Here is a 19,258-nt window from a genome sequence, read left to right as displayed (position 1 = left end):
TTTAATAATTCATACGCAAATTCTATTGTTATTCGTTAATAATAACAATAACAGTTTGTTTCATGTTTTTCTGAATAAAACCTGCTTTTTGTTCATTTGTCCAATCTTTCATAAAATAAGGCAATTTAAATTGCTGTTCTATAAAGCCTTCGTCATATTGAATAAAATTCATTTAAGTGAAAAAGAAACGTATTAAAAGAAAAAAAAAAGAGAGAGAAAGCGTACTTTTTATCACTTTTTAAACACTGTGTAACATCATGACATGTTGAATGATTTTCTTTTTTTATAAAAAGAAACTCTATTGTTTTCATAAGGCATAAAAAGTAAATTCCTTATTGCTATCCAAAGAAAAAAAAAATTGCAGTGATTTTTTTTTCTCCCATGCATATAAAATTACAAAGTTATTTGTTTTAATAAGAGATGTGTAAACGTAATCAAGAGAAGCAAACAGATCTCCCACTGCAAATAATATCAAATATTACTTTAATTTCAAGAGCTTGAAATCAGTGATTTCAAGACCGCTATTTTTCAAAACTTAATAAACCACTTAAAAGCATAGATTTTGTACTGAAAATAAAACATAGGCATAAGAATTATATATATAATTGGTTTATAGCTTTAAAAGAAACTATCATATGTAAAAAAACAAAAGCTTATTTTTTACGCTAAAGATGAGCATACTCAAAAGGTAAAAATAACTGGTGTTTAAAACAAATACATCCGCCGTGAACTTTAAACTCATTTTTTTTTTTTCCTAAATCATATTCTTAGGCGAAACCTCCTCCTTGTACAGTCACACCAAATAGATTTTGGGACAAAATATTGAAAAAATATGGCATGTAAGTTCAAGACCAATTCATTTCTGTGAACCTAAACTTGGGATTTCAAGTTTTGAGAAAAGAAACGTTCAGGTGCTTATTTTAAAAATATATCCATAAAATAGTTTTCAGTATTCTGTTGCGCCGCCTTGAGCTTTGATAACTGCTTCACACCGTCTCTTCATGCTTCGAACTAATCGGTCCGCAAACTCATCATCCATTCTTTCCCACTCTTCTCGTAGAGCCACCTTCAATTGCTCCAAGTTTTTGATCGACGATCTTTTTCTTTCAATTCGCCTTTCAAGAGCATTCTAAACATGCTCAATCGGGTTCAAATCAGGGCTTGGAGCAGGCCAGTACTCAAAATTCCTAATTTAGTGGGTTTCCTTCCACCATCGAGCATAACCACCTGTATGACAGGAAGCACCATCCTCTTGGAAGATAAAATCCCTCTCCTGATGCATCGTGGCATTTGTAAACCAAGGATGAAACCTATTGGCCAAAATATTGATATATGTTTCTTGGTCTACGGAACTGGTATCAATAATTTCTAAAGGTCCGAAACACCTCCTTCCCAAAAACATCCTCAGACCATAGAACCACCACCACTACTCACTTGGCTGTAGATATTATATTTCTTTTGTCAAAACACTCTCCTTCCTTCCTGAGTACTCTTCTTCCGCGTTTACTGCCTTCTACACAAAAGCGCGATTCATCAGACCAAGCAACGTTTCTCCATTGGTCTTTGGTCCAATTGATGTGTTCCTTCACCTAGCGAAGCCTACTTTTGCGGTGCCTGCAGCCAATCTAGCCTTGTGAGCTGCTCTTTACGATTTGAAGTCAAGTCGATCGACATACGATCGAAGAGTTTCTATACAAACAAAATCATCTAGCTTTGCTAATCCCATATTTATTTCTTTATAAGAGGCAAAAGAATTCTCTCTGATTATCCTCTTCAAGTGCCTTTCAGTTCTTTCGTCTATTTCAATGGACGACCTGTACGCTTGTGAGGCAAAGGGCTGGCATAGTTATCAATCTTGGCTTTTATATCTTGTACAGTAGACTAGTTCAATCCAACAAGTTCTGCAATCTCTCTACCTATATGTGTACTGGTTACGCCGTCCTTAATATGGCTTCTAAAACTGATACTTTCAAGCCTTTAACCCATTTGATTCCTGGGGACGAACAACGGGAGTGTGGTTTCTATGCAGTGTGGAATCAGATGCCTGATTACTGTCGCTATTGCCATGAGGAAGATCATGTAATAGCTAATTGTCCTAAGCGTAAAACTAGACATACTTGTTGGAATTGTGGCGCCGTAGGTCACATAGCTACCGAATATTCACGGGACAAACCGTCCAAGAAAGCTCGTAAGCAACTTGAGCCTCTTAATAAGCGCTTTGATACAGTGAAATCACATAATGCTCCCCCAGAAGTGATGCCAAATGACATCTGCACTCCTGATGAGGTCTCTGAGGAGCTTATGGAGGATTTAGTGGAGCCTGATGCTCAAAATAATATGTCTGAGCCTCCAGATACAACTGTAGCAGTTGATGTCCCTGCTCCCACCTTGAATGCTGAAACCGCTTCTAAGCATAATGTCAAACGGTAAAAGGAAGATCGTCGACCTATCCCTTACATTCTACCAGCCACTTGCTCAAAATTCACTTTGCTCAAATCCCAGCTTTCAACACACGAGCAAGACGAATATGTGGATAATATATCCTCCGTAAATGATACAGCCCATTTGGACTCATCCTCCTCCGGTATCTTAGCTGGGGAGGAAACCTACACCACCAGCTTACAATAATATGAGTAATAAGTCTAAAAACGTGTTACTGCATATTGCTTCACTAAACTGTAATAGTCTAGTGAAATCCAACAATGCCAACAAACAATCAAAATTTATAAGATACTTACGCTCCTTAAACTTCGATATTATGACTTTTCAAGAAACACATATTTCTAGAATATACTCTCTTTGATCAATACACAATTCCAGGCTCAACACTCCTTATGGTCTCGACATTGTGATACTGTCTCGTTCAGTCCTTCCTTTGTATTTTCAACCAATTTGACATCTAAGAACGATAGAACTATACTCACAAAGGTTACACATCCTCACAACGCCTTTGCTCCTTTCTATGTTCTTGTTATCTATGCTCCAGCCACCACTGGTCAACACCGTTCACAGTTCTTTGATCAGCTATTCGACCTCTTACATTCACCAACTTTGGATATTAACCTCGACCGTCTAGTTATTACTGGAGATTTTAACTATTCATACCAACGTCCTCACCTGTCTTCCCAAACTTCTTTACAATGGGTTTCGTTTTTAGATGATCATTTTTACAATGCATTACAGAAGGACGACCTACACGAACTACCTACATTCCGATGCAATGACAATATATTTTCTACTATTGATTATATATTCGTTAGTCAGTCTTGGTGCTCTAATGTCACAGAAAGTAACATCCACAAATTGGATGCCTCCTGGTCAGATCACTCACTTTTGTCAATTACCTGCTGCATTGGTTCCTCCCCTTCTGGTCCCGGTCTGTGGCGTGGAAACCCTCTTCTCGCTCGAAACCCAGCTTACCAACAATATCTTCGCCAACATCTAGAAGATATTCTACCCAAGCTACCTTCTGAATGGTCTGCCGCGAAATCATGGGATCACATTAAACGTCAAGTTAAAAAGATCACACGCACTTTCGCAGTAGATTACACTAATTGGCGTATAAAAACCATCCGCAAACTACAAAGCAATCGAAATAAAGTTTTGCGCAGTAAACCACCATTAGCTATTCGCTTACATCCATTGCCTATTTTCGATCAACAAATTGCGTCGCTACAACAAGAATTTACTGATATTCTGGCTCTCAAAGCTAATGTTCGTTGGTAGGAAGCAGGCGAAACTTCGATCAAGTATCTGAAAAGTATGTATCGTAAACACACAGTTGAACAACATATTACCACCTTACGATCTGACGACAATGAAGGTCCGGTCGAAGGCATTGATCAACTACTCCCCATCACCCAACAGTTTTACCAGTCCCTTGTATGATGCGGACCCGGTCGATGATCTTCAGCTCGATTCCTATCTCCAAGGTATTTCCGATCTACCACAAGTGACCTCAGACTATTGTGATATTCTTATGGCTCCTATCACTATCGACGAGATCATTCAAGAGACAGCACGCGTGAAAAACAAAATCAGCAGCCCAGGGGAGGATGGTCTTGGCTACGCCTTTCTGTACCAACTATTTCGCTACCCTCCTCTACAGAAATTGGTTTTAAAGGTATGTAATCAGGCACATAACTCCAGTATCTTTCCACATTCATGGCAAGAATTACGGGTAAGGCTGCTGGCAAAAAAGGGTGATTTAACGAATGTAGAAAATTGGCGACCTATTTCACTAATCAACTGTGATGCCAAAATGTATACCAGAGTTCTCAACTCACGAATGCGGCAGGTGATACCATCCCTGATCAACCGATGTCAAACTGGGTTTATGCCGAATCGCTTTATCGCGGAAAATGGTCTCGTGCTTAACATTGTAATGGAACATGTTCGTAAGGACAATCGTTAGGAAATTGCTCTCCTTTTGGATCAAGAAAAAGCCTACGATCGGGTACATCCTTCTTACCTACGCTCGGTGTTACTACAATTCGGGTTCCCAACGGTACTTGTGAACTCTTGGATTGGGTTATTTTTTGGTAGCCAGGTTCGGGTCAACATCAACGGACATCTCACAGAAGAAGTAACTCAATCTCGCGGCCTCCGTCAAGGGGATCCGCTGTCGCCTCTTCTATTTAATCTCGCACTAGAACCACTCCTAAGACATGTTTTACAAGACACTTCTTTGTTTGGATTCTTATTTCTTCCATTGCCAGCCGATCCAAATCCTCCTCCTGTTCTTAAAGTACTTGCTTATGCTGATGATGTTTGTGTTTTTTTTATCTTCACCTGCAGATTTCCTACGTCTTCAACATCATCTACAGACCTACGGTCAAGTATCTAACGCTAAAGTAAACCTTTCAAAAACTGAAGCAATCTTTCTCAGTGGAAAGAGTTCCAATCAATGGCAGCAAATTCTTGCACAGCACCAGATCCTCAAATGGCATGATCATACTAAATCACAGCCTCTCCGTTATCTTGGATTTCCAGTTATTCAATCTATTGTTCAGCGAAGATATGTAGAAGACCATCTGTTACAAAATATCAAAACCCAATGCTCAATCTACTCTCAACGGAATCTCTCTATTAGAGGCCGTGTGACTGTGACCAACACTCTGCTACTATCTAAATTGTGGTATTCCTTGAGAGTTGTCTCACTGCCAAAATCTTTCTTTCGACAGGTTCAATCAACGATCTATCAATATATCTCGAAAGGTATCAAACCTGGTTTTCTATATGCTTTGTTTTGTCAACCGTTATCCAAGGGCGGATTGGGTTTGTTAGACCCTTTTATCCAACACCGTAGCTTACAAGTCCGATAGCTCCGTTTGCTGTTTACTGATGACTTTCAGAGCTCCTGTAGTCAAGTATATTTGAAGGATTTTATACGACGGTTTCACTCCTGGGGTACTTCCTCCTTATTATCTTGTTTCTTTCCAGCTCTTCGTTCAACAACAGATGCGTCTGTTGGTTCTTTTCTCCCTGCACTATATACCACTATGGATTCTTTTCTGAGAAATGGTATTCCTGAAGCTCATTGCAATCCATCTACTCTGTTATGTCTACCTATTTGCTCGCGTTTCTCGGAAATCTCTGATGGTCGTTGGTTACGAAATCCTCACCGCTCCAAATCACGGGCAAGGCGCTATTTTACATATGATCAGTCACTCAAAAGGATGCGGCCTATGTTGGCGTCAGACTCACCGCCTCATCCTCGATTATCAGCCCGCTTACTACGAGATTTACAAAATCGTACTGTCAAACTGAATGAGATGACTTGGCAGGTCATATTGAATACATCTACTGATCCAGGTAGTATGACAGACTATCCTTTAGCCACATGGCTCACAAGATCACTAGAATGGGTTTCTTTTTGTCCTCGAGTATACCATCAGATTCAGCTCGATTCTATGCTTCCTTCTCCGGCTTCTATCATACCGTCTGATGGTTGGTTGCGTTTCTGGAACCTCACCATTCTGCCTGAAGGAAGATCGTTCTGTTTTCGCTTCATCCACGGAAAATTACATAGTCAATCATCTATAACCCGTTTCAACCCTGATGTCAGTGCTATAGGCAAGTTCTGCAACGTATCCTCCGAGGATATATCCCATCTTCTCGTGGAATGCCCTCATAAATGGTCCATTTGGCAAGAAGCTCCGTCCCGTTTTGCACCTCACCTAGACTTCCAACCAACTGACACGCTTCGATTATACTGACAACACAGCTCTGCTCCGTCTTAGTTATCACGTCCTTTTATTTTATGGCGTGCAAATTGGCGATACATTTTTTATGGTGTTCCTCTCTTACCTGAACGTATTGTCACAACAGCTTTTGAAAAAATTGGGACGTTCAGTCTTCATTAAAAAGCACACCACACAATACGACGTGTGACTTATTTAACCTTAAACAAAATTTATTCTTCACTGTCGTGCTCAATGGCAATATATTTCGACATATCCCATTATCACGGCCTCAACTCATTTCTACTATTCTTAAAAACTCAAGCTTTTCCGTCTTCATTAAGAGCACACCACTCACTGTGATGTGTGGCCTTTTTCTTTTTGCATTTTATTTATTTAATTAATAAATCAAACATCCTACAAAAAAAAAAATATCAGAGACCCGGTCGTACTTTACTTTTTGTAAAAGTGAAGTATTTCATAGGTTAGAGCACTATACCCAAGATATTTCAATTTCCGATATGTAATGAAAAGTGTGAAAATTTCATTTTTAAATTTTTTAGTATTATTATTTTCTTTCTATATTAGTAACATACTGTGAAATCTTTATATTTCAGGGTTTAGATAGGATTGAGGTAAGTTGTTAATATAATATATCGTGTTTTGAATAAGATGTTGAATATAATTTGTATCCAAAAAAGTAAAATTGAATAGATGTATGTTTGAGTGTAAGTGACCACCAGATCTTATTAAGTTGATCAGACTTGAATTGAATAAAAAGAATAAAGGTAAAGTAAAGATAAAATAAAAGGGATTTACAATGAAATATAAGTTTCAAGGGATTATTGGTTCTTCCTATTTATACAAATAAAATAAAGAGATATTTGGATTCAAAGGATATTTATTGTGATAAAGTAAGGTAATGTAAAATAATAGATAAGATAATAGGATAAGATAATAATAATAATTGAAATATTTATAAAAAGATACTGATATTTATATGTTTTTTGATTTTCATACTTTTATGCTGTTTTTGGTTTTTCTTTTGTTTTCTTCTTTTTTTTATTGTCCTTGAATTCCTTTGCTATTAGCATAGCATCGTTTGCTATTGAGATAGCATCTCTCCTATAACCATAGGGGTTTCCTTTTTCGTGTTTCGTGTGTTACAATACTAATTCAGGAAATGTTATTGTTATTATCACAACAGTTAAATCTTATCCTGTATAAAAGACAATTATCTTCTTGTACTGTTTCTTTTTCTCTTGGGTTTATTTCTTATAAAATAATTACAGGAGAATTAGAAAAAGTACGTATATTTACTATTCATATATTATTCATTATTATTAACCCCAATAAAGCTGTTGTTTTTATTAGTAAACCCAAAACATATAAAAAGAATATAAATTTAGTAGTCCCGTCCGATTGCTAAGTATCTCACTGTTTTTCTAATTAATTGCACTCAAGAAGAGCGAAACGAATAAAATCCTCTTCAAGATGGCTGAAAGTTTTTCTCAATCAAAACCGTATTTACCACCAAGCATTATCAAGATACCTGGGTACTCGAGAAATGTCGACCCTGCTAGGTGGATCAAGTTATTTGAAGCTAATGTAGAGGTTGTAGGAGCAACCACAGATGATCAAAAATTGCTAATTGTGCCTGGGTATTTCAAATCTGACTCTATCACTGAATGGTTTACGGATCAAGATTTTGACGAGTGGGAAACTTTCAAAAAAAAAATTTACTGAAAGATACCAAAGCAATAAAGTAAATATCAACAATGTCCTCTCTAACATCCTAAGTATCAAGAAAAAGGAAGACGAGTCCATGAGAGACTATGTGGACAGGTTCGAGAAATTGGTAGCTCTATTTAATCGTCAAAGAAAGCTGAAGTCTGGTTGGAAATCTATTGACAATGAAGTCCTAAAAGATACATTCATTGGTGGAATCAAGCCTGTATCAATGAAAATGTTGGTTAAGCAACATTTACCTGCAACCTTATCCGAGGCTCAAACAATTGCTATTACTGAATCTGACGAAGTGGAAGAAAGTAGTGATGTTGGTCCTTCAGACTTGGACTCTGAAAGTGATGGTGAACAAGTGATATTATCGAGAAGAAAGACTAAGTTCGAAACAAGTGTCGCTAAACCTAAAATCAAACAAAAGGTCAAGAGGGAGAAATTGACTCCTAAATCTGAAGTTGAAAAAAAGATGGACGACTTAACGGAAAGCTTACAAAAACTCACGCTGTTGGTTGAAAGCAAGAATGGTGCTAGTCAATCACCAAGAAAGGTTATCTCATGATATAACTGTCAAGAATAAGGTCATGCTGCTAATGAGTGTAGAAAAGATTGCAAGATTTGTCAAGGCAAATTAGGATCTCATAGTTTCTGGGAGTGTCCTGATTATAAAAGAAAGTCCAAGAATTAATCCTATTTAGTAATGAAACATAATGATAATAAAGCTAATATTGTCGAATACTACGCTGCTGATAAACGTACAAGAAACTCTGAAAGCGAAAGAGATATGAGAGCCACTAGAAGTGGAAAGAAGCTTAAAGTACATGATACTGTTCCAGTTGAACATCTGGAAAAGAGGAAAGCTAGCAAACAAAACGGCAGTTCCAGTGACAAAATATTACGGACAAGTCCAAAAACTGCGAAGACACTGAAGAAAAGAACCTCTGTGACCGCTGTTAATCCTTCATCAAGAATCCAAGCCGATGATATTCTCAAGGCAAAAGTTTTTAATGTGTCTCTAGAACAATTACTCCCGTTGAAAGGCTTACGTAGTGAAATTTTCCAAAAAACTAAGAGAACCAGGAAATCTATGATGCCAAAGAGAGACAGGATGGAAACAGATAAAATAAATGAACAATTCTTTGCGGATAAAGGAAAGAAAATCAGACAAGCCAAGGTAGATTCTGATAGTTTGGGTGCGCCAAGAGTTACTGCTATTGTAGAAGGATGCATGAAAGGTGACTGTCTGTTGGATGCTGGTGCTCAAGGTTCTATTATTAGTGCTAGATTGGTGAAAGAACTTGATCTTAAAATCGTTAATCACAAGAATCAAGCCACAAACAAGATGGCAGACGGATCAGTAGTAAAATCGCTGGGTGATGTAGAAGACTTACTAGTTTCGGTTCAGGGTGTCTTATTCAAAGTGAATCCAGTAGTGTTTGAAAATCCTCCGTATGATTTACTCTTAGGTGGTGATAGTATACAAGTCTTAGAGTTAGCTGTTGATTATGCGAATGGTCATTTCAGTATTAATACTGATAACGGGGTTGAACCTCTGAAAGTCTGTTTTAATACTCCCATTAAACGAATGGAGCACATTCAACCAGCAAGTTTTATAAGTGACTCAGAAGTCTACTCAGGTGATGACGAAACGAGTGAAAATGAAGAATATGATGGTGACAGTCCTACGGATGACAGTTACGATAACGAAGAATCATATCTTATTTTACCGGCGTTTGAAGAAGATTCACAAGTTAAAGAATTTTATTTGAACGAAATTGAAACTCAAGCTAGTCAAATACCCAGAAATCCTACTTCAAAGGAAGAAAAATGCCAGATTCTCGAAGAACAAGTTGATGGTCTAGAACTAGAAGAGAAAGAGAAATTGGTGTTGAAGAGTTTGTTGCTGAAATATGTAGACGTGTTTGGATTAGATTATCAAGACTTGAAACAAACCAATTTAGTGAAGTTTGCTGTTGATACTGGGGATCATCCCCCTATTATGAAAAGGCCAAATAAGCACATGTCTCATTCGGAATTGGAGGTGTTTAAGAAAGAGTTGGCGAAAATGTTGGCTAATGGTCAGTTGGTGCCTAAAATGCATAACCCTAAGAAGGATGGAACCTCTTCTCTTGGTTGGGCTTTCCCTGCGATGTATGTAGGAAAAAGAGATACGAAAGAAGGTAGACTCGTGGTTCAATTTCAGGATTTAAACGCGGTTACCAAGAAGGATCCCTGGCCCCTGCCTTCTTTGCAACATCTCATGGAGGATTATTTAGGATCTGAGATATTTACCGCTCTTGATCTGCTTAAAGGATTTAACCAAATTCTTGTGGAAGATGACTCAATTCCGAAATTAACAATGGCTACTCCTTGGGGCTGCTTTTCGTATCGTGTGTTACCTTTTGGTGTAGTTAATGGACCTGCTTGCTTTAGTCGCGCTATATATTTAGCAATGCAAAATTATATTAGCTCTTTTGTATCGACCTATATTGATGATATTACTATTTACTCAAAGTCTTTTGATGAACATATGATGCATGTTGAAAAGGTCTTACAAAGGCTTAAGGAAGTTAATATGGTGTTGAAACCTGCTAAGGCTGCTTGGTGCAAGAAAGAAGTGTCGGTCCTAGGTTTTGTTGTGAATAAACAAGGAATCAAAACTCATCCTAACCTAGTCAACAAAATTCTGGATTTCCCAAGACCGAAGAACAAAACGGATATTAGGGCTTTTAGTTCATTGGCTGGCTTTTACAGAAGGCATGTTAATCGTTTCTCAGACATTATTGCTCCTCTGAATGAATTACTGAAAAAGACTGCCAAGATGGATTGGACTGATATTCAAGAAAAGGCATTCATGAATATTAAAGAAGCAATCTCTAAAGCAGTGCAACTGAAGTATCCTGATCCGAATAAGCCTTATAAACTATTTACTGATGCTTCTGATGTGGGTATTGGCGCTGTGTTAGTCCAACATGATGATGAACTGGGTGAAGATAGACCTGTGTGTTTTCTGTCTAGAAAATTACTTGCTGCCGAAATGAAGTATCCGACTGTAGAAAAGGAATTGCTTGGAGTAGTTTATGCTTTCTCAAGGCTTCGTAGATATTTATTAGATAAAGAATTTACGTTATACACAGATAATTCAGCGGTACGATATTTATTTACTAAATCAGACCCTGGTAGCAGATTGCAAAGATGGATTATTGCCGTTCAAGAATTCAAGTTTAAAGTGTTTCATTTACCAGGAAAAATGAATGTGGTAGCGGATGTGATGTCAAGATACCCCCCTGCTAACATTGAAGAATGGGATATGGTCTCCCCTGATCAATATTTGTTTGAATCTTGGTTGGTAGAAAATGAAGTAACAGAAGCGGCTTGTGAAGATTACTTGGTCAAAATTTATGGTGTTTTAAAATGTGTTGTTAGTTCGGGTGAACACGATGGTAGTGAACTTAAAAGTATTGGGTTAAGATTTAGATTGAGCAAAGATGGACACTTGCTAAGAAAAGTTGGTGATCGATATGTCAAGGTCCCAAGAATTGATGAAAGGGTAACTGTATTAAAGGAAGTTCATGATGGTCATGGTCATTTTGGTCAAGAAGCGACTTGGAAAAGACTGTACATGAATTACTGGTGGCCTAATGCATATAATGAAGTAAGAGATTATGTGAAATCTTGTGAATCTTGTCAGTTATTCTCCTACTTGCCAGCAAAAGAGCCCCTAATTGGAAAAATTCCCGTACGATCGTTGTTTGAGCGTTTTGGTGTAGATTATATTGGTCCTTTTCCTACGAGTCGTTCTGGAAAGGAGTACATTATAATGGCGGTTGAATACTATACTGGATGGCCTATTGCTCGTGCGGTTGAAAAGGCTGACTCTGATACTACAATTAAGTTCCTTTATGAAGACCTCTTCTGTGTTTTTGGTCCTATAACTAAAATCTTGTCGGATAATGGTAGACATTTTTTTTGTAAAGAAGTGGAGGCCTTTGCCAAGTTTGTTAACTTTAAACATCAATTTGCGGCTCCTTACAAACCAAGTACTAACGGCAAGGTTGAACAAATAAATGGAACTATAGTAAGAGGTATAAGGAAAATGATCTATAACAACAAGAAAGATTGGGATACTCTTCTTCCTTCAATGCCCTATGCTTACCGAACAAAGGTACACAAGGCTATTGGGATCTCGCCCTATGAAGCACTCTTTGGTTCAGTCCCAAATAATGTCAATGAAGACCCACTTTACAAGCTTGGTATGAAGTTAGGTTTGGAGCGCTTATACTATCTAATGGATAAGAGGCTAAACTATGAGGAAATGGTTATGAAAGAAGACGAAAAAAGACCTGAAAAATCTGAAAGGATTAGTGTAGGAGACGAGGTTATGATGAAGAAACATCTCAAGAAAGACAAGTTAGATTCAAGCTTCAAGAATAGCTTATTTACAGTAGTAAACCAATATCATCGAAATACTTATGTGTTAGTCAACAATCAAGGTGTGAAATTGAAACGAGCTGTTAATGGAGTGCATTTAAAAAAATTTGTTCGTCGTGAAGGTACCACTCCCAAATTGTTTAACGCTTAGGAGGGGTGTATGAAAAGTGTGAAAATTTCATTTTTAAATTTTTTAGTATTATTATTTTCTTTCTATATTAGTAACATACTAATTCAGGAAATGTTATTGTTATTATCACAACAGTTAAATCTTATCCTGTATAAAAGACAATTATCTTCTTGTACTGTTTCTTTTTCTCTTGGGTTTATTTCTTATAAAATAATTACAGGAGAATTAGAAAAAGTACGTATATTTACTATTCATATATTATTCATTATTATTAACCCCAATAAAGCTGTTGTTTTTATTAGTAAACCCAAAACATATAAAAAGAATATAAATTTAGTAGTCCCGTCCGATTGCTAAGTATCTCAGTAATTTTCGGAGACCTGACCCCAACGACTAACCTTACTCTTCAACGAGAGCATAATTGGCTGCACTCTATTGTGTATTTGAAAATCTCATTGGCGTTTCATTTTCGACAACGTCCCTTTGACCCTTCGTTGGTCTTTCAGCACGTCTTGTCAATGGTTGGCACATTTCAGTCCAACGCTTTGACTTTTTTTCTCTAAAATTATCTTGTACATCCCCTTGCTCTCTTATTCTATGTCTGCTAATCTTGAGCTCACCGGTGTTATACACGTGACTTTATTATTATTATAATAAAAACCTTGGCCCAACAGTCCCTACAAAAAAAAAAAAAAAAAAAAAAAAAAAAAAAAAAGATCTTAGAGACCTGAGGTCACGATACTATTTTAGTAGTCATAACTTAGAAAAAGGAGTATAGCGTTCTTTTACCCTAGTAGCAAGCCGTTTTTATTACAAACTCTGTCTTACTACAGATGCTGTGTAACAAATAATAGCTATTTTGTTTCATGTTAATACTCCCTATTTTTTCACAGACCCCCCTTTCTTTCTTTCTTTTTTTCTTTTCTTCATCGTTTTTTAAATGATCGGGTATATCTTCACACTGAAAGTTGATTCGTCTGCTTTCGGTGCAAGTCCTTTCTATGGGCTCTAGAGGTTGGCCCTCACGATAAACCATGCCTGGTTCTCAGGAATTTATTCCTTGGTTTTGGGCTTTGTCGGGAGGAACTGAAGACTGCGAAGGTATATTCGTTGCTAGGACGTCTTTAGTGGGTAGGTCAGCCACGAAACGACTCTCTTTTAGCTTCCATAGATTTATTCTTGAGTTGTTAGATTTGAGTTGGGGGACTATTGTCTGCAACACTTTTTTTTTTTTGGGATTAGAAGTACTTTCACCTTCTCGTGGTTAATCCTGTTAGTATCAAAGCTCTACTTTGTGAACCAAGAAAAGTACATTAACTTGTCAAAAAATAAAATGAAAAGATTGCCTTTAAAATGTAATGTATTATATAGTTGATATAAATCTAAATAAAGCTGAAGCAAATTTGTACTGGATAAACTTTGGACATATCTGAATGATTAAATTCTGTTATCTTACTATTTTGTTATTTTAACATTTGTTTGCTTGTTATTACATATCCCCTTTAACTTTAAAATGGATTCATACTATAGAACCATGTGTTTGCTCTACTATAGCGCACATTAAAGCCGATACTTTATTCTTTGGCACCATTGTTGTAGCAACCAAGTAAAGCAGATTAAAAGCATTTATGGAACGTTGGATGGGTTTTTGCAAATGTTTAATAGAAATAGTTTAGCTTCCTTCAGCAACCTCTGCCATCTTCATGAAAGAAATACACTCTTAGAAGCAGTAGATATGATGAGATAAAAATCTAAAAGCTAGTCAAACTATTTTCAAAAATCTGGACAAACTAGCTTTAAACATTTGACTAAACCAGTTATTTTTTCAGGCCAACTTAACCTCACGCAAACGTCCAAATTATTTAAAGAAGTGGTCGGAATCTTCAAAAATCCAGTAAATTGAAAGTGGGAAGCACTGTAAAAGACTTTATATCCTTTGGCTACCAATGACAAGAACAGAAAGAAATAGATGTGTGCACTGGAGTCTTGGCTGGTTACCAGGTGGCAAACTAGAGCTCTGTCCAAGGCATCCTACCCAGGTGCTCACAAAAGTAATGTGCAATAGAATGCCTCGATATGTATCATCGCTTACAAATGACAGAAGCAGTTCAAGATTCCTCTATCGTTCCTTCTCAACAAATTACCAAATAGAATACCATGTTCCTCTCACTCTGCCTCTCCATAGTTTATTCGATGGACCGGTCATCTGTACTATACTTTATGAACTTGACTACCTGCTCCATGATAAGGACCAACTGTCACCGCCATTCCAACCAGGGCCAAGACTCCTCGATTGGCTACCCTCTTCCCCACACTAGTAACATTCACTTGTTTCCTTCTTTCTTCCTCCCATGTCTTTTTATCCTTGATCGCCAAAGGAGCTTTCAGCTTCCATTCAATTTTTTATTGATCTGACTAGATCGAAAACGATGCAATATTAGACATCATACGCTCAAAGCGGTCATTAATTTTTTATATAAATAAAATTCAAAATTTAAACGTAAGAAGAAGTATCAACTAAAATAACAAAACCCAATCCAATGTCAGGAATATTGCTAATCTTTCACATAATTGAAATAACGCGTAAAATAACATTATTCAAATCAGTGAGGAATTTCCAGAATAAAAAGGATAGTATATGACAGACATACAAAAGAACAAATGAAAAGTTGTCATAATTATAATTATAGATGACGCTTGCTAAAGTACCCGAAGATTAGAAGAAGGCTTAAAATAGAAGATATCAAGCCATTCACTTAATAAGATATAAATACTTGACTTCAATTAGAATAATTTTTACTTTAACTTAAACTTGAATAAAGATCAGTCTCAAAGAGTACTCACACTGTTTCTTGATCTTTGTTTCTACCTCTTTCTTTATTATTTTTACCATTATACAACACTTGTTCTCGTAGTTTTGCTGATTCAAATCCAAAGATTGCAAGTCTTTTGGTTTGCATGATGGTGCTGAGGAAGACGTCTCTGTCCTCTGAGGAGTTGAAAGCAATCCTGTTTTGATCGTTGGGGTGTTGTAGCTTTTCGTATGACTCAGTACTTGCTCTTGCTCGTACTCTAGTTGTTTCTGCATTCTTATATATGGTATTAATGAGCTGTTTTAAGTCCATTTTCCGTTGCTTGAGATCTGGAATAAATTCTTTGTTGATTTGTTCTGGATTGACCCACTTGTCGTCTGTGTATTTTTGTACTGATCTTCTGAAAAACTGAAAGTTCTCTTTATGTTGGGATATGAAATTTTCGTCCAAGGTTTCGCGAATGGTTTTGGGGAGAGGGTGACCGTTGTGTTGCTCCTCCTGTCTTTGTATTCTTGCATTTTCGAGTACACGAACAATCTGTTTCGCTTCTGCTCTTGTAAAAACTTGTTGTTATTGTTCATTGTCAGGTTGGATGATATAATCTATAGTACTTCTATGATGCTTTGTTTTGAAGATATAAGGAAGAAAGGGGGAAAAAAATATTATTATACAAAAAAGGAAAATAAAGCGTGGCTCTAAGAGCATCTATCATATTGGGTGACCATGGAATCGCTTACAAAGACTTGCAGCAGTTCATGTGCAGGAGGTTAATGCACCGCTTGACATGGTATCATCTATGCGAACTTTACATTAAATTAGAATCTATTCATATACCAATGCTTATAGGTACAAGAGGAGGAAAAACTACCCCCCCACTCCCAACTGATGCTGTAAAAATACTGTCGTCAGCCAAGATCTTTCTCCGGCAAAAGGCAGGGTTCATATGTAGTTGTCATTATGATTTTTTCTTGTACGAATAAATTGTTCTTGCTCTAAATAAGATATTTAACTTGGTCGACATTTGCATCACCGCGAAGTATTCATCAACCAGCTTGCGCGGAGTGGTTTTATCTATTCTTTAAGTTTTGTACAACCTTAATCTTATAGATTCTTTTCTTCCTTACTATTTTCAATGAGATTCTCACAAACTCTGGCAAGATGAGTTGATGAAGAAAAAAAGAGTGAAAAGAAAAAAGAAAAAAGGACTATATAAGGTGTTTGAGGGGCTTTCGAAAAAAAAATCGTTCTGCTTTTATACAATACGAAAAGACAATAATAGAAAGTCATGCTTGAAGATACAAAGTTTTGTTAATTTTATTATAAATATCCAGTTCATTATTCAGTTTTAACAAAGTAGTCCCTTTCTTTAGTCTTGTTCAATCTTATTGATTTTATTTTTATTTTTATTTTTATTTTCTATAAAAATGAATTTTTTTTTGTTGTTGTTGTAGTAACGGATGAGATAGAGTTACACATTGTCGTGGTACTATAAACAAATAAAAAGTGTGATTGTTTATCGTTAAACAACTTTTCATATACACATTCTTGTATAAAGAAACAATTGGTCGCGTCGTTAAGCTTTATGTTATAGTAATAGATTTTAAATGATTTTTCAAACACTGTAATTCATTCAACTTTATAATGATTTGGGAGCTATAAAGTTAAAGGAGTTGATTTGAAAAAGTGGTTATTGTTTCATTTTATGTATCTTCAGCCCTTTATGAGGAAAAAAAAAAAAAAAGAAGTGTGTAAAACCCATATTTTATTGTGACGAATTGATCTAATTTTGCCCTGACTCTTGAATACAATTTTTGCAATTACTTCTTACTAAGAATAAAATATTTCAATACCTAAGTCGTAAACATCAAATTGGTCTCTGATGATCAGGATCAGCTTTTATGATCTTATTTGTCATGAGAGGATAATGAGTTAGTATCCTATTTCATTCACTAGTAGTAAGTATAAGTGGCATAGTGATTTATCATTTTTATTATATTTATTAAAGCTCATTAAAGAGTATAGGAATTAAGTGTAATGCAAGTGTATGAAATAATGATCGTCAAACATTTTTACCCTTTGGCGATCAAGGATAAAAAGACATGGGAGGAAGAAAGAAGGAAACAAGTGAATGTTACTAGTGTGGGGAAGAGGGTAGCCAATCGAGGAGTCTTGGCCCTGGTTGGAATGGCGGTGACAGTTGGTCCTTATCATGGAGCAGGTAGTCAAGTTCATAAAGTATAGTACAGATGACCGGTCCATCGAATAAACTATGGAGAGGCAGAGTGAGAGGAACATGGTATTCTATTTGGTAATTTGTTGAGAAGGAACGATAGAGGAATCTTGAACTGCTTCTGTCATTTGTAAGCGATGATACATATCGAGGCATTCTATTGCACATTACTTTTGTGAGCACCTGGGTAGGATGCCTTGGACAGAGCTCTAGTTTGCCACCTGGTAACCAGCCAAGACTCCAGTGCACACATCTATTTCTTTCTGTTCTTGTCATTGGTAGCCAAAGGATATAAAGTCTTTTACAGTGCTTCCCACTTTCAATTTACTGGATTTTTGAAGATTCCGACCACTTCTTTAAATAATTTGGACGTTTGCGTGAGGTTAAGTTGGCCTGAAAAAATAACTGGTTTAGTCAAATGTTTAAAGCTAGTTTGTCCAGATTTTTGAAAATAGTTTGACTAGCTTTTAGATTTTTATCTCATCATATCTACTGCTTCTAAGAGTGTATTTCTTTCATGAAGATGGCAGAGGTTGCTGAAGGAAGCTAAACTATTTCTATTAAACATTTGCAAAAACCCATCCAACGTTCCATAAATGCTTTTAATCTGCTTTACTTGGTTGCTACAACAATGGTGCCAAAGAATAAAGTATCGGCTTTAATGTGCGCTATAGTAGAGCAAACACATGGTTCTATAGTATGAATCCATTTTAAAGTTAAAGGGGATATGTAATAACAAGCAAACAAATGTTAAAATAACAAAATAGTAAGATAACAGAATTTAATCATTCAGATATGTCCAAAGTTTATCCAGTACAAATTTGCTTCAGCTTTATTTAGATTTATATCAACTATATAATACATTACATTTTAAAGGCAATCTTTTCATTTTATTTTTTGACAAGTTAATGTACTTTTCTTGGTTCACAAAGTAGAGCTTTGATACTAACAGGATTAACCACGAGAAGGTGAAAGTACTTCTAATCCCAAAAAAAAAAAGTGTTGCAGACAATAGTCCCCCAACTCAAATCTAACAACTCAAGAATAAATCTATGGAAGCTAAAAGAGAGTCGTTTCGTGGCTGACCTACCCACTAAAGACGTCCTAGCAACGAATATACCTTCGCAGTCTTCAGTTCCTCCCGACAAAGCCCAAAACCAAGGAATAAATTCCTGAGAACCAGGCATGGTTTATCGTGAGGGCCAACCTCTAGAGCCCATAGAAAGGACTTGCACCGAAAGCAGACGAATCAACTTTCAGTGTGAAGATATACCCGATCATTTAAAAAACGATGAAGAAAAGAAAAAAAGAAAGAAAGAAAGGGGGGTCTGTGAAAAAATAGGGAGTATTAACATGAAACAAAATAGCTATTATTTGTTACACAGCATCTGTAGTAAGACAGAGTTTGTAATAAAAACGGCTTGCTACTAGGGTAAAAGAACGCTATACTCCTTTTTCTAAGTTATGACTACCAAAACAGCATTATTATTTAGCAGAAATGCTCCTTTAGACATTTGGGAAAACATCGTCGCGTCATTAGATATATTCGAAAGATACAATCTAGCATTGACATGCAAAAATATGTGGGAAATGATCAAACTTTTTCCTTATCCTGGATATTTTGAGATAGAAGCTGCAGATGAAGAAGTTGGAAGTTTCTTTCATTTTAACGTTCAAGCTGTTAAAATTATTGAAAAAATCATTGACTACGACAATTTAAAAAAATTGTTGT

General features: G+C 36.4%; 11 protein-coding genes across 11 annotated transcripts; 8 read left to right on the top strand and 3 right to left on the bottom strand.

The window, feature by feature from the left end:
• Positions 1-420: 420 nt before the first annotated feature.
• RO3G_02148 (uncharacterized protein) lies at positions 421-971 on the top strand (the record flags this gene model as incomplete). Its single annotated transcript, XM_067656739.1, has 5 exons — positions 421-430; positions 617-637; positions 672-688; positions 772-839; positions 944-971. The coding sequence occupies 5 exons, from the start codon at positions 421-423 to the stop codon at positions 969-971; spliced, it is 144 nt and encodes a 47-aa protein (XP_067512840.1).
• Positions 972-1,947: 976 nt separating this feature from the next.
• On the top strand, positions 1,948-2,430 carry RO3G_02147 (uncharacterized protein; the record flags this gene model as incomplete). Its single annotated transcript, XM_067656738.1, has 1 exon — positions 1,948-2,430. The coding sequence occupies one exon, from the start codon at positions 1,948-1,950 to the stop codon at positions 2,428-2,430; it is 483 nt and encodes a 160-aa protein (XP_067512839.1).
• Positions 2,431-3,277: 847 nt separating this feature from the next.
• RO3G_02146 (uncharacterized protein) lies at positions 3,278-3,445 on the top strand (the record flags this gene model as incomplete). The annotated part of the gene is made up of 1 exon (XM_067656737.1): positions 3,278-3,445. The coding sequence occupies one exon, from the start codon at positions 3,278-3,280 to the stop codon at positions 3,443-3,445; it is 168 nt and encodes a 55-aa protein (XP_067512838.1).
• A 372-nt stretch (positions 3,446-3,817) lies between these two features.
• RO3G_02145 (uncharacterized protein) lies at positions 3,818-4,545 on the top strand (the record flags this gene model as incomplete). Its single annotated transcript, XM_067656736.1, has 2 exons — positions 3,818-4,263; positions 4,440-4,545. 2 exons carry the CDS (start codon positions 3,818-3,820, stop codon positions 4,543-4,545), a joined length of 552 nt encoding a protein of 183 aa, XP_067512837.1.
• A 956-nt stretch (positions 4,546-5,501) lies between these two features.
• Positions 5,502-6,218, top strand: RO3G_02144 (uncharacterized protein; the record flags this gene model as incomplete). Its single annotated transcript, XM_067656735.1, has 1 exon — positions 5,502-6,218. One exon carries the CDS (start codon positions 5,502-5,504, stop codon positions 6,216-6,218), a length of 717 nt encoding a protein of 238 aa, XP_067512836.1.
• Positions 6,219-8,007: 1,789 nt separating this feature from the next.
• RO3G_02143 (uncharacterized protein) lies at positions 8,008-8,484 on the top strand (the record flags this gene model as incomplete). Its single annotated transcript, XM_067656734.1, has 1 exon — positions 8,008-8,484. The coding sequence occupies one exon, from the start codon at positions 8,008-8,010 to the stop codon at positions 8,482-8,484; it is 477 nt and encodes a 158-aa protein (XP_067512835.1).
• A 546-nt stretch (positions 8,485-9,030) lies between these two features.
• RO3G_02142 (uncharacterized protein) lies at positions 9,031-12,504 on the top strand (the record flags this gene model as incomplete). Its single annotated transcript, XM_067656733.1, has 1 exon — positions 9,031-12,504. The coding sequence occupies one exon, from the start codon at positions 9,031-9,033 to the stop codon at positions 12,502-12,504; it is 3,474 nt and encodes a 1,157-aa protein (XP_067512834.1).
• Positions 12,505-13,517: 1,013 nt separating this feature from the next.
• Positions 13,518-13,751, top strand: RO3G_02141 (uncharacterized protein; the record flags this gene model as incomplete). Its single annotated transcript, XM_067656732.1, has 2 exons — positions 13,518-13,584; positions 13,726-13,751. The coding sequence occupies 2 exons, from the start codon at positions 13,518-13,520 to the stop codon at positions 13,749-13,751; spliced, it is 93 nt and encodes a 30-aa protein (XP_067512833.1).
• A 1,226-nt stretch (positions 13,752-14,977) lies between these two features.
• On the bottom strand, positions 14,978-15,571 carry RO3G_02140 (uncharacterized protein; the record flags this gene model as incomplete). Its single annotated transcript, XM_067656731.1, has 2 exons — positions 14,978-15,043; positions 15,374-15,571. The coding sequence occupies 2 exons, from the start codon at positions 15,569-15,571 to the stop codon at positions 14,978-14,980; spliced, it is 264 nt and encodes an 87-aa protein (XP_067512832.1).
• Positions 15,572-17,430: 1,859 nt separating this feature from the next.
• Positions 17,431-17,779, bottom strand: RO3G_02139 (uncharacterized protein; the record flags this gene model as incomplete). The annotated part of the gene is made up of 2 exons (XM_067656730.1): positions 17,431-17,597; positions 17,698-17,779. 2 exons carry the CDS (start codon positions 17,777-17,779, stop codon positions 17,431-17,433), a joined length of 249 nt encoding a protein of 82 aa, XP_067512831.1.
• A 701-nt stretch (positions 17,780-18,480) lies between these two features.
• RO3G_02138 (uncharacterized protein) lies at positions 18,481-18,713 on the bottom strand (the record flags this gene model as incomplete). Its single annotated transcript, XM_067656729.1, has 2 exons — positions 18,481-18,506; positions 18,647-18,713. The coding sequence occupies 2 exons, from the start codon at positions 18,711-18,713 to the stop codon at positions 18,481-18,483; spliced, it is 93 nt and encodes a 30-aa protein (XP_067512830.1).
• Between the last annotated feature and the right edge of the window lie 545 nt (positions 18,714-19,258).

This window comes from Rhizopus delemar, genomic scaffold, assembly GCF_000149305.1.
Source record: "Rhizopus delemar RA 99-880 supercont3.1 genomic scaffold, whole genome shotgun sequence".
Taxonomy (NCBI): domain Eukaryota; kingdom Fungi; phylum Mucoromycota; class Mucoromycetes; order Mucorales; family Rhizopodaceae; genus Rhizopus; species Rhizopus delemar.
This window is presented reverse-complemented; position numbering and strand designations above follow the sequence as displayed.